Raw genomic sequence first — 14451 nt, forward strand, 5'->3', positions numbered from 1 at the left:
AAACAGAAAAAAAAACCGAGCTATGTACACTATGAAAAGTGTTAACTGTATATTATTAGGACAAAAAGAGTAGTTGGTTGTCTGTCGCACACAATTAAGGGATCTAGACACACTCCAAGTCCAAGCTATGCTACAATCAATTGACATTTTCTGAACAAATGTGTTCGGTATTACGGAAAATATTTTTCATCAAACTAAGTTGGTTTTCAATTTATTTTTTCATGTTAAATTGGTAAATGGAAAATATGTTTCGAAAATTATTTTATATTTTTTAATAAAAAAGCAAGCCAAGCCCTTTTATTAATATTTATAAATAATATTTTCTATTGTTTGATTGGTGAATGAAAAATATTTTAAAGAAAATATTTTTTATTTTTGGCTAAAGAGTAGAAAATATTTTTTAGAAAAATAGTTTCTAACATAAAAATCAACCCCAATAACGAATTCAAAATCCGACCCCGACACCCGAATCGAAACTCGACACAGACGATCGATCCGGGATCCAACCCCTATATTCAAGGTCCGACCCCAATCACTAACTTGGGAGTTGACCTCGACTCCCTAGCCGAGCTGACATTTGAACTGGGACCTCACCCCGGCCCTGACACCCGATTCTAGACATGACCACGATTTACGATTTCAAATCTGACATTCAAATAGTGACTTGACCCTAACCCCGACATTTGAATCGGGACAAAATCCTAATCATCGATCTGGAATTCGATCTCGAGACCTGACCTGATCCCGACTCCCGCCCAAATTTTGACATTCAAACTAGGAACCAACCCCGACCTCGACATTCAATCCCGACTCGACACCGAGATTCAAATTGAAACCTTACCTTGAATTTCAATCTGAGATCCAACATTCGAACTGGGACCTAATTCCGATCTTGACAATCAAATCAGGAATGATCTCGATGATTAATTCAAAATCCAACCTCGATATGCAATCCAAAATTTGGCCTTGACACATGAACCTATAAACGATAGATCGGTCCAGGATCTGACACTGACACTCGAATAGGGACATGAATTTTAAATTAGGATCCGACTCACCACTTGACAGCCGATGTGGGACCTACTTTCAAATCAAGATCCAACTCGACTTTCATATCGAAATTCGATCCCGACTTTCGAATTGGGACACAGTCATATCCGATTCAGGACCTATCTTTCAAATTGGATTTTGAAATTTTAATTTTTTGGGGGGGGAGGGGGGGAGGGGGGAGGAGTGGGGTAAAAAAAGTGAAATTTTTAAAATTTGAATTGTTTTTCAAAAAAACAAATTTAATTTCCTTTTTTTGTGTATGTATAGGGAGGGGTAGGGGGTAGGGGGGATTTTTATTTTTTTGGTGGATGGGGGGGGGGGAGGTGATAGGGGCTGGTTTGCGGGTGGGGTAAAAAATATTGAAATTTTTTAAAAAAGAAATTTTAAAAATTTTAATTTTTTGGGGGGGAGATGGGGTAGGTGGAGGATCGGAATATGAAAAAATTGTAATTTGAGATTGAAAGAGATTATTGAAAAATGTTTACTTATTTTTTTGGAGGTAAGTTAGTTTTCTTAAATTTTTAAAAAATAAGTTGATTTAGAAAATATTTTTCCAAAATATTTAGGTGAACCAAATATGAGAAAGTTGAAAAATATTTCCTTCCTACCAAACACACTAGTTGAAAATTCTTGAATAGCTCTGGAGACTTCAAATTTTAGAAGCAATCTACTGAAGTTGGTGGTTTTTTAGATCAGTTTTCTTTGTCGTAGATATTTTCTTTCACCCAATGCCTTTAATATTCATGCATATATTTAATTTGTTCCATTTGATGCTTTAGATAATTAGGAGTGGATATAAAATTTAAGTTTTATAAAATTTCTTTTAAAATTCTTTTGTATTGAACTCATCATATATTTAATATTATGGATTCATATATATATATATATATATTCCTATTAGTCTATATTCTAGTCCGGATATTATATTTATTAGTTTTTCTAGTCTTGATATGTTTTATTATTTTCCTGTATTATTCTCCCAAAAAATATGTTATCATGTATATATTTGTTAAAATAATATGTTAATATGATATTATGAATGCTTGTGTAAAGTGTGTATATATATAATATATATATTGGTTGAATTTTACACACAAATTTTATCCTTCTCGACAAAAATATTAAATTCAAATAAATTTAATATCAAAATATTATATCCGCATCTTGGTACTGCATTGGTAGAATGACTGGTTACTTTAATGAATGTTTATATGGTTCAGCTATAACTTATACTTACAAGTATATTCAATATTTTTGTTATTTAACATTATCTTTCTTCATTGTAAATGACTTATTTGTGAAAATTCAGGACATTACTAATTCTTTACTTGTCTAGTTATCTTATGGGTGACCGGAAGAGCGGGTGGTGGGTGAAAGAGAAATTATAATAAACTGGGACCCATAAAGTGCACTTGTCAACTGTCACACAAATATGACATGGCATGTCTCACCCATCATAAACATTTTCCCCGCCCATATACTTTGTACAATGTTGAAACTTTGTTGAATTCAGAATATGACAAGATATGGAGTTGGATCGCATATATTGACCAGCTTTTGTAGCCTCCGTCAAGTCCTTAAACAAAAATTCCATCAACTGTACTTGTTTTGAAAAAGAGCTGCCCATGCACTTGGTACAATTTTGACAAATTCGTTGATGGACAGATTTCACAATCTGTGGGCAATATAGATTATGAAGAATAGACTGAGAAAGAAGTTGTAAATTTGACAAATTCTCTCAAGCTTTGTGCAGATAGAGCTAAATTTATTTGGTCGAACAACTGGAATTAGCTGTTGAGCTATGTTTAGTAAAGAACAAAGTAATAAAGCCTCTACAAGCTAACAATGAAAATATATATCCTATCTAGCATCCAACAGTGTGATGCTTAACTCATTTCCAGAATGTTCGCCAAGCTTGCTAGATGAACTATTAACTTCACCGAATCGGCTTCTGCTAGTAAAAAAACCTGGTTCTTTAGGTGAGGCCAATGGAACGTCGCTAGACAACATCAGCACAACCGATGACATGCTAGGCCTATCTTCTGGACACTGCTGCACACACAATAGACCTACATGGACTGATCTTTGCACTTCTGATAAGTTGCATAACTCCCTTAGATGTGTATTTATTACTTCCATAACCCTGCCTTCTTTGAAGTGGATCCACACCTGAACATTTGATCATGCAGTCAGATGCTACAATTTTTACTAACATGATTTTTACACAATATAAGATAGGATAAGATGAGTTCCTACATGTCCTAGAAGATTATGGTGATGGTCTGGATGAAAGAACCCTCTATTTCTCATCCCGCTTAAAATTTCCAGAATTAGAACTCCAAAGCTAAAAACATCTGATTTTACTGAGAATTTTCCTTCTTCTGCATACTCCGGAGACATGTAGCCGCTATAGGATAATGTAAAACAAAGAAAATAAGTATCTTTTTCTTTTAATCACGAACAAAGAAAGTATATTTTTAGTAGAGTGCAAGTAGCTCTTTGGTTTAAAGATCTTTACTATGTTCCAACCACTCTTGTTGTCATGGCTCCAGTCTCATTTCCTCCGAAACTTCTTGCCATGCCAAAGTCAGATATCTTCGGGTTCATATCAGTGTCTAGCAAAACATTGCTAGGTTTAAGATCTCTGTGGATTATTCGCAATCTTGAGTCTTGATGAAGATAAAGAAGTCCTCGAGCAATTCCATTAATAATATGGAAGCACTTTGGCCAATCAAGCAGTGACCTCCTATCTGTATGAGCAAAGATCAAGAGTTCAGAGAAGTGAGAACCAAATCCATCTGATTATTGAACTATTACTGCAGATAACCAAATGTGTTAAGTTCAGAGAAGTGAGAACCAACCAAAAAGGAACCAATCCAAGCTATTATTAGGCATGTACTCATAAACCAACATCTTTTCTTCTGCTTGGATACAGCAACCAAGAAGCTTCACAAGATTCCGATGCTGGAGTTTAGCAATGAAGATAACCTCATTCTTGAACTCATCAGTTCCCTGTGCTGAGTATCTTGAAAGTCTCTTTACTGCAATTTCCTGTCCATCTTTCAGCGCACCCTATATATCCTCAGGCTATTAGTTTCTCTAGACTTTTTAATGAAAAAAATACTGAGTAAACTTTTTTTGGTAGCTTGTTTGAAGTGGAATTAACTTTTCATGACATTTCTGGAGAATTGGAGATTGATTTTCTAACCGGAAACTTGTTACCTTTTAAAGGTTCTGAAAGTTTGTGAATGTTACAGCATAGATAATATATTGAAGATAAGCAGTTTGTTTAGAGAAAAAAGGAAGCGCTGCAGTTAACATCATTACCTTGTAAACAGGTCCGAAACCACCCTCTCCAAGCTTGTTGCTCAAAGAAAAGTTATTGGTAGCGTCCAAGATAGTGACAAAATCAAACAATGGTAAATCAAGATCATCCTTTTTGCTCTTATTAATGTAGAACATTTCAGAGCTTCCTGTCAAAATAAGGACTTAATTGGATGTTAAGAGATAAATTCTAAGATTTACCATCAATTCAAACCACTTATTTCAAATTTCAAAGCAGCAAAACATCCGGTTTACCTTTGCTAAAACGTTGTTGATTCTGACTCTCCTCCTCTTCCCTATTCTTCTTCTTCTTCTTCTTCTTTTGCCTTATGTACAAGATCAAACACAGCACTGAGAGAAGACTTAATGCTGCCAATGGCAAGATGATTCTCAATCTCTTTAATTTCTCTTTACTGGAGTTTCCTGATGATTAATATAAATTTATCTTAGTGTGACAAGTAGGAAACCTTTTTTGTTTTCATAAAATGTAGGAGTTTTTTTTCTTTTCAATTTTTTAATAAATGGACTTTGAACCTCAAACTCAAGAATAATGTAAGCAAGCAGAACCGACCTGTACCTATCTCTGTTTCAGAAGAGTCCAACTTTATATAGATATCTTGGCCACTAGAACCAAACTCTCTGATGTCCATCAGTTCATCAAACCAAAGCAAGCAGTCTTCATTTGTCCCTGTTGTGTCTAGTTTTGCATAGGCCACACATGAACAATTTCTCAAGCACAATTCCTGGCATGCATTAAGAGTCACTCCTCGACCGTACCAGGAAAATCGAGTGTCTGGCAACTTGATGCCTGAATACTTGAAGAATTTAACTTCCTTTTGGCAATTCAATATTGTTGTCTTTCTAACACAGCCACCTGACCAATTTCCCCTTGCCCATTCTGTTGGATCTTTGGGTTCAAATTTATCCAAACATCTGCAGATTGGAGAGTTGCCACTGTTGCACAGACCATATGCATGACACTGGGCATAAATGTCACAGTTGTCTGCTGGTGCGCTACCAAAGTTATCCCAATTTTGAGTTTGATTGTTCCATGTTGAAAGTTCTAGAAACCCATTAAGTTGCATCACTACCCTTGCAATGACGGAAGTGTCTGTGAGTTCATAGGTGAAGTATACTTTGTCTTGATCGGATGCAAATATGTATTTATAAGCAGGACTTGGTAGGAGAGATGGTGAATTAGCAAAGCTTTGACCATTCCATGCTCCACCCCTAAAGCGTGGGATGGAACCATTCATGAGAAATGGTTGTGGGAATCCACGTGGATCAAATATGAAACTAAAAGCACCATTAGAAGGGTCATTTCTGCTCTTCCATGACCAGAGGAAACGACGAAAACCAGTCTTAAAATCGATCCCAATCTTAACTCCAGGCAAAGCTGTGTCACCAGGATAGTCAAAACTCTGCCACACATCAGTTGCCTCATCTCTAACAACAAGATTGCCTGAATCAAGAAGCTGTGCTATTGGATTTTGCACGAATCTTGTGGTATTGGATGACCAAACGACACGTCCAGAACCGTTTACAAGTGCAAGATTTCCTTGTCTTGTAAAATTGAGCATACCATTTTTATCATTGAGTGGAGTGTCTCTATTAGCAACCCATACCACTGTCTGTACAGAAACTTTGTTGAACCATATTCCGACGTATCGTTTACTGGATGTCGGAGTTGGGGAGAAAAATCCCAACTCAAAATTTCCACCTGACGAAACAATGGTTTTTCCATCTGTTAAAGGTTCATCTGTAGGTATTGTATCTGCAGCTCTACAAAGAATCAAAACACAAAATATGGAACACAAGAAGAAATGAACATATATGGTTTTCATGTCGGTTCTTTTACTAGGATTCTCAATTTCTTCCTTCAAGAATAGTCGGGAATTATTGATGAAAAAAAAATAATAATAGAAAGCATTAGTTGGTCAACTTCTCTGAATACAATTATTTTTCCGCCGAGACCAGCTTGTTGTCAAACAGTTGAGGCGACGTCTCTGACTGAATAATTGCGTAGAAACGTGGTCACTGACTCACTGTAGCAGCCATCTAGAATTTTCTGTTTTTTTATTAGTAAGCAGTTTGTCAGTAAAAAATAGTAATTTAAAATTCAAAGTCACTATTCTGTTCAAATTTATCTTCTGATTTTAAAAAATTAAACCTAAATATTGTGAGATAGGTGACATTATTGGGTGCTAACTTTCTACCAATAGAAATTAAGGATAAATTTAGCCCATTTTATTAATGGTGAGGATATATTTAACTGCAATTATTAACGGAGGGCTAATCAGTAATCAGCTCCATTTCGCACAGTTGCCCCTTTGCTTGCTTTTCAAAATATGTGCCTTCTTTATAAGGAATAAAAATCAATTTTACCTTTGAATTATGTGAAATCATTCAAAATTTGCTGCAAATAATTTAGAAGCTAAATATTGCATATCTAGGTTTGTTTTTGCATTTGGAGAATGACGTGGAGCTCTAGCATCGCTATTAATTATCTGAGAAGAATTTGCTATGAAGTTTTGTTGATGAAGTTTCCACAGAGGTGGAAATTTAACTTGATGGTGCAATAAATCATTTTATAAGTTCTATTTGGAATGATTTGAATGTTCAAGGAAGTCGATTAATTGAGTTTGGCGGATAAAGACCTTGACTTCAGAGGTTTTGAGTGTTGAAGAGAACGATATTTCTTCAAAGTTTAGGGGGAGAACTCAATCGTCTCACATAGTTCAAGTGAAAGTTTTGATATTTCAAAGGTCCACGTGTTGGAACATTTTCATTGCTAGTTAATAAGGGTATATTTGGACCAATCTCAGCATGAATATATTTGAACTCAATGATGATAGGTTATAACCACAAGGTTTTAGCTATATTTCACCTTTATTTACTAAACTTTATTTGAGTTTGAGCCAATATGATATCAATTTATAGTCATTACATGTGTTTTATTATTTAGGAGGTGATTTTGAGCTATAAAACATTTCTGGAGCTAAAATAGATGTTTTGGGACTTTGAAGTGAGAAATAGTCAAAGAGAATGATTCAGTATCAAGTTCATGATTCAAGGATGCATTGGACGAACAAAAACTAACAAAATTAATTTGTGTCCCTACACGTCGTCGGCCTTCCCATGCCAGGCTTTCATGCCTTCCCCTATCAAGAAATGGTGCTATCCCGCATAACACCAAGTGCATCGTGCCAGGCACACACTCGAGCCCTGTGGAGAATTGGTGCTTTTTTAAAAAAATTAAATTTGAACTTTAGGTCCTTTTATTAATAATCAAATAAACTTAGGCTTACAACAAATATTAAATAAAAACCAACAACCCATAAGCCCAACCAGCCCATTTGATCTTATAAAAAGACACCCTATCAAGTAGGGTTTCCTAATTTGCTCACTCTTTCTCTTCTCTATCTTTCCATTTCCATCTCTTCCTCCTTCCTTGATCCCACCTGAGCGTCAATGTTCTTTGTTGTCCTGAACGATGGATTCCACCTCCTCTGTTTGTGGGTTATCAGCATTCTTTATGTTTTTGCTTCTTCTTATTTTGTAAAAAATAGCTATCAAAGGTAATGACATCTTCCTCATAGCTTGACCTTTCTGTGCTCCATCCTTGAACTGACTCTATTGTCTCTATAGGTGTACTACCCGATTGGATGGATCAGCTCGAGAGGAGCTCATTGGAGAGCATGGACCTTGTATCTTAGCTCTGAAGATCCTTGTAAGTTGAAGCACACTTGCTTCAACTCGATCTCCTAGCTGTGTGCATGTTAGATGTGGACATCTGGTTCCCTGACTCTCGATTTTTGCTGGTGGATGTAACACTTTTTGCTGGCTATCATAGCGTAGACTAGTTAGTTTCCTCACAGCTTTTTTGCTCCAAATGTATCTCCCATCTAATTTGTAATTATGGTAGTTGTATGGCTCTGTGACAGTTTGATGTATGTAGGCATGCTAGTCATTGGTATATTCCTTTATTTTCCTTGCCTTGACTCTAATCGATGGAATCTGCTGCTTGTCAATATTAAGAATTCGCCTACCCATGCTTGGTAGCTGACTGAAATTATGAATCTGTATTATACCTACTTTATTAATGGTTTCATTTGCAATGTAATCTGTCAATTGGTTAGCCTCGCTGAAAATATGCTTAACTTGAATGTTCAGCTATTGTATGATCTCTGTAATCTCTTCCACTTTCTCTGATATTTTTCATGAAATTTTCCACTCTCTAGTAATCATGTATTTTAAGCTTAATAAGTCTGTTTCCAAGTTGGCCTGATGAATTCCCCTCCTTCCACAGTATTGTAAAGCCTTCCATATTGCAACTGCTTCTGCTTCCAAGTTGTTTTCTTGAACTATTCTTTGTACTTCAGCATACATTAAATCACCTTTAGCATCTCTCACACAGAACCCATATGCACTTTCTCCTGGATTTCCTTTAGAAGCTCCATCTATTTTGCATGTAATCCACCCTTCCATAGGCCTTTTCCAGCTCACCACATGGTTATAAAGTGTAGGCTTATATCCTTGTAGCATATCCATCATCTCCGGCCACTTGCTAGGTATCTTCCTGATCCATGAAAATTTTGCTTTAACCAAGTGATGTATTGTTTGTTGACACTGATAATACATCCAACTGAAAGTAACTTCTCTTCCATGTCTCTTAGCATTCCTTCCTTTCCATAATTCCCACATTATGATTGATGGTATTGCCTTTAAGACTTGTTCTAATTTGTTGGATGCCTTGTGTGTCCACCATTTAAATATTATTTGTTGTAGTTGCAATCCATCAGTGAGAATATCTGCGCATGAAGCAAACTGCTTTCATAGCTTTTGAGCTATAGGAGCTATTAGTAGTAAAAGTGACATTGTCTCCATTTTTCTTTTTTCACAAAAATAACATTTAGACACCACTTGTATCTTCATCTTCTTTAAATTATCATTAATGACAGTTCTCCTCCTCCAAACCCTCCACATAAAGAAGTTGATCTTGAAAGGAAGTCCTTTGGTCCACAACTCATTTTCCCAATCAAACTTATCTCTCTTTCTCCTCAGATTGTTGTATACAAACTTTACTGTGAAGCTTCCTTTGTTATTTCCAACCCACCAAGCCTTATCTATGCTTCTTTCAACCATTTTTGGATTAATGTTGTCTCTGATATGATCAACTAAACCTTTTGAAAGATGAACTCACAGTTTTCTTCATCCCACAAACCATTGCTTTTGAAATCCTTGACCTCTAGATCTTCTTCTCGTGATGTCTCCCCTTCTATAAAGTAGAATGCTTCTTGCCTAGTCCAGTTGTCAAATCAGAAACTAGAATTTCCAGCTTTCAATTTCCACCATATATCATGTTCTACCTCATCCCTGACTGCCATCATTTTCCTTCATACATGTGATTCTCCTATACTTCTAGAATTTAACACCCTGTGTTGTCCTAATCTAAACTATGCTCGATGATGATGAGAAAAATAGAGGAAAAAGACTGACCTTGAGGACTACGGGTGTCCTCTACAATTCGTAGAAGTTTATAAAAGTCGTGGGGATGACTCATAGACCTTAACAACACTTAGTAAAATTTTGATTTGGAGAAGACCTCCTATGAGCTACCATTAAGAGTCATAATCATTTCTATGAGTCGTAAAAGAGTCGTAAAAGCACCTAACACTTAGCCAAATAATAGAACTAGAGGGGCAAGTCTACGAATGAAGTTGATGAGCCGTCGAAGTTCCTACGAGTCGTAGAAGTGACTTGTAGAGGAACTTTAGAGACTAATTATTGCAGGTTTCTGAGAAACCTGCAGGACGAGTGGAGCCTACGACTCGTCTAGACTTTGACGTCTCTAGTCAGAAACCTGCAGGACGAGTGGATCCTATGACTCGTCTAGACTTTGACGACTCATAGAAATGAGTCGTATACCACCATGTCTTCTATCCCAGTTCCACGATTGAAGATGACAACCCATAAAAGTATCAATGTGTCATAATGATGACCCGTAGACGACCCGTAGACGACCATTTCCGGTTTTTAACGAGGATAGATTGGTCTTTTCTCACCCCTCTTAAGCTTAAACCCTGATGTTTTGGGACTAAATTAAGTCTTTTATCAGTACCTTATACGCATAACACTCTTATTAACACTTAGATTATTTGAGAGCGAGGATTTAAGAAGAGGAGAAAGTCTAGGGTTCAAGTTTTTCAAGCAAGGTCTTTGAACTCTTGATTGTTATTCGAGTCGAGGTATGTAAGGCTAACCTAAAATATAGACTTTGTTGCTCCATGTGCCCATGATTGTGATAGATTGATTGTGTACGGATTGAATCTCCATGGTTGTATTTCTTGAGAAAGTCTTGTCTTAAAAATATACATGTTTTACTAATTATTGACAAAATATTGATTTTTCTATTAATTGATTACGTGAACACATGATTTGAACTATTTGTTTACTTAAACCCTAATAGCATATTGATTGATATTGAATTGTATACATCTTAAGATTGAGTCTAGAGCCTTGAATTATAAATGTATGGTTGTGATTAAAATGTGAGTGTGATGATAGTATTGATAGTATCGATAAATTGATAATCCTGAATGTTGTCATAATTGACTGTCTAAAACCTCTCTCAACTAAACGACTAAGAATGATTGAGAAATTGATTGGTTGAAAAGATTGATTTGATAGAACGAATGAGTTGAAAAGAGTCCACAAGAGACTTATTGATTTGGATTGATTGTCTTATAAGATTAAGTCTTGGGAGGAGTATCGAGCACCGAATTGGGTAAGAGTAAGTAATAACTCGAACTCAATAACTACGTCGTGAAACGTAGGAGAGGATTGAACCATTAAAGTTAGATGTGTCTCAAATTATTATCCTAACATGATAAGACTTGATTGGTTATAGATCCATGATTTTTGATTCATTCTTACCCTGGTAAGGTAAGGACGGATATGGCAACAACATCGGCTTGTTGTACTATTACTGGCTCATAAGTGATATTTGTCGGATAAGAGAAACTCCATATAGGTCTTAATAGTACTCTGAGTTGGATTGGATTGGATTGGATTGTATATTATTGATCGTTGTCTAAATCTTATTCTTGTTTAGACTTAGAATATCTTGATTGAGTTGTTCACCTTCCCGATTTGAGATCTCTGAGTTGATTTGATTCTACCTTGATACATGTTTCATTCTGCTATTTTACATACTCGTACATTCCATATACTGACGTCCATTTATGGATGCATTTTTTAAGAAGAATTAGAGATGAAAGAGAAAGTGTTTGAAAATGGTTGTATAAGAGTAGGAAATTATAGTGTATAGGTGTTGAACTTTTGTTGTGGTTATTGATGGGTGAATTTTTTTTAGGAAGAATAAAAGAGAGGAGAGAGAGAGTTTGAAAATGGTTATATAGGTATAAAAAATTATAGTGTATAGGTGTTGGACTTCTGTTGTAGTTGTTGATGGATGTGTTTTTTTTAGGAAGAATAAGAGAGGAGAGAGAGGTAGTTTGAAAATTTTATTGTAGTTATTGATGGATGTGTTCTTTAACGATCAAGAAGTTTGAAGACGTTAATTTTGAGCATAGAGAGCCAAAATTAGGTGTAAACATTGAGTTGGTGTCTTAACAACTCAAGGATGTATAAATGTCTAGTACAACTGATGGGAAGAAAGTAGAGGTGAAGATGCAGAGCCTGCTATTTGGGATGAGTTCGAGAGAGCCTTCCTTAATAACTTCTTTCCTAGGGAGTTGAGGGAAGCAAAGATAGAGAAGTTCATGAATCTAAAACATGAAGGGATGTTGCCTCGATATGCTTTAGAGATGATCCCAAATATGAGATCAGAGATGAAGAAGTTTATATTCGGCTTGGGCAAATTATGAAGAAAGAGTGCAAAGCATCACTGCTGATTTCTGACATGGACATTTCCAGGTTGATGGTATATGCTCAGCAAGTAGAGGATGATAAGAGGAAAGACAAAGATGAGCACTTGAGCAAGAAGGCAAAGTCAGTTGGGCATAAGAATGAATAGAGAAAGAGCAAGGGCAACATATTCTTCTTTTAGAAGAGGTCTTCCAACTATGATCCCTCAGAGGCAAGTGTACCTGCGCCGTATAACAGGTATGATCAGCAGGGACATCACTAGAATTTCAGAGCCCAGGATTCTCAATCCCAAGCCAGTGTGACTCAAGTATCGAAGGGAAAGCCTCCTTGTAATAAGTACGGTAAGCTCTATTTGGGAGAATGTAGAGAAGGGAAGAATGATTGTTACAAATGTGGCCAAGTGGGTCATTTTTAGAGAGAATGTCTGACTTAGGATAAAGAACCCAGTCCTTTACCATAACACCCCCGGCTAGAGGTAATCAAAGGGGCATTACTTCAGGTACGGGCGAAGGTACAAACCGCCTATATGCCATGGGTAGTCGCTAAGATTAGAAGAACTCTCCAGATATTGTGATAGGTATGATTCGAGTCTTTACTCTTGATTGTTATGGTTTGATGGATCAGGGTGCCACCTTATCCTTTGTGTCTCCTTATATGGCTAGTAGATTTGATAAAATTCCTGAGTGTCTTTTGGATCCCTTCAATGTATCTACTCCTGTTAGTGAGTCTATCTTAGTTGAGAAGGTCTATAGAGATTATGAGGTGTCTATTTATCAGAAGGTTACTATGAATGACTTAGTTGAGTTAAACATGGTTAATTTTGATGTGATTGTTGGCATGGACTGGCTATATGCTTATTATTCCTCTATTGATTGTAGAATTCAGATTGTTAAGTTCAGTTTCCCAAATGAGCCCGTCTTAGTGTGGAAAGATAGTCTTGTTGTGCCTAAGGGTAAGTTTATCTCCTACTTTAGAGCTAGAAAGTTCATCTCTAAAGGGTGTATCTGTCATATCGTTAGAGTCAAAGATGATAGTGTTGAGTCCCCTACTCTTGAGTCAGTCCCGATTGTAAATGAGTTTCCTAAGGATCTGCTTGGAGTCCCTCCTAATAAAGAGATTGACTTTGGGATTGACATTTTTCCCGACACGCAGCCTATCTCTATTTTGCCATATAGTATAGCTCCTATCAAATTGAAAGAGTTGAAAGAGCAGGTGACAGATCTCTTAGATAAGAGATTTATTAGGCCGAGTGTCTCACCTTGGGGTGCTCTTGTTATTTTTGTGAGAAAGAAAGATGGATCATTGAGAATGTTCATTGACTATCATCAACTAAACAAGGTCACCATAAAGAACAATTAGCCTCTTCCCAGAATAGATGATTTGTTTGACCAACTTCAGGGTGCCACTTGTTTCTCAAAGATAGACCTTAGATCAAGCTATCATCAGTTGAAAGTGAGAGAATGTGATATCCCAAAAATCGCTTTTTGGACTCGATATGGTCACTTCAAGTTTCTTGTTATGTATTTTGGTTTGATTAATGCCCCTGCAATATTTATGGACTTGATGAATCAAGTGTTCAAATAGTATTTGGACATATTTGTGATTGTGTTCAACGATGACATACTAGTCTACTCCAAAAATGAGAAGGAGCATGCCAATCATCTCAAAATTGTTCTTCAGACTCTCAAAGATAGGGAGTTGTATGCTAAGTTTTCAAAGTGTGAATTTTGGCTAGCTTCTTTGGCATTCTTAGGCCAATGTTATATCTGGTGAGGGTATACGAGTTGATGTACAAAAGATTAAAGCGGTTAAAAACTAGCCAAGGCCCACATCCCCAACTAACATAAGGAGTTTCTTGGATTTGTCCGGCTACTACCGTAGATTCATTGAAGGGTTCTCATGCATATCTTCACCATTGATTAAGATAACTTAGAAGAAGGCTAAGTTTCAATGGACAGATGCTTGTGAGAAGAGTTTTCAAGAGTTGAAAACAAAATTGACCACTACTCTAGTGTTATCCCTACCCGAGGGAACAGATGGGTTTGTTATCTACCGTGGTTTGTCCAGAGTTGAAAACAAGATTGACCATTGATCTAGTGTTATCCCTACCCGAGGGAACAAATGGGTTTGTTATCTACTGTGATGCATCCAGAGTTGGATTGGGCTGTGTGCTTATGTAGAAGGGAA

At 36.4% G+C, this 14451-nt stretch overlaps 1 protein-coding gene across 3 annotated transcripts; it reads right to left on the bottom strand.

The window, feature by feature from the left end:
* Positions 1-2515: 2515 nt before the first annotated feature.
* On the bottom strand, positions 2516-6342 carry LOC129873934 (G-type lectin S-receptor-like serine/threonine-protein kinase At4g27290). Of its 3 annotated transcripts, none has more exons than XM_055949130.1 (7): positions 4952-6342; positions 4630-4797; positions 4378-4538; positions 3912-4122; positions 3569-3800; positions 3307-3457; positions 2516-3219 (listed from the first exon to the last, which is right to left on the bottom strand). In XM_055949130.1, the coding sequence occupies exons 1-7, from the start codon at positions 6216-6218 to the stop codon at positions 2911-2913; spliced, it is 2499 nt and encodes an 832-aa protein (XP_055805105.1). In that variant the 5' UTR covers positions 6219-6342; the 3' UTR covers positions 2516-2910. The 3 variants fall into 3 exon arrangements, with proteins under 3 accessions (XP_055805105.1, XP_055805104.1, XP_055805106.1); XM_055949129.1 differs by having other exon boundaries at positions 4946-6341; XM_055949131.1 differs by having other exon boundaries at positions 2517-3219; positions 4378-4523; positions 4946-6340.
* Between the last annotated feature and the right edge of the window lie 8109 nt (positions 6343-14451).

This window comes from Solanum dulcamara, chromosome 11 (genome assembly GCF_947179165.1).
Source record: "Solanum dulcamara chromosome 11, daSolDulc1.2, whole genome shotgun sequence".
NCBI lineage: Eukaryota > Viridiplantae > Streptophyta > Magnoliopsida > Solanales > Solanaceae > Solanum > Solanum dulcamara.

Excerpts from the sequence above, each read along its gene's own strand:
- LOC129873934 (XM_055949129.1), bottom strand. The coding sequence starts at position 6,218 with ATGAAAACCATATATGTTCATTTCTTCTTGTGTTCCATATTTTGTGTT. Across the intron at positions 4,539-4,629 it reads TCAACAACGTTTTAGCAAAG|TCCTTATTTTGACAGGAAGC; the intron begins GTAAACCGGATG and ends CATCCAATTAAG. Across the intron at positions 3,801-3,911 it reads CTTGGATTGGTTCCTTTTTG|ATAGGAGGTCACTGCTTGAT; the intron begins GTTGGTTCTCAC and ends TTGCTCATACAG.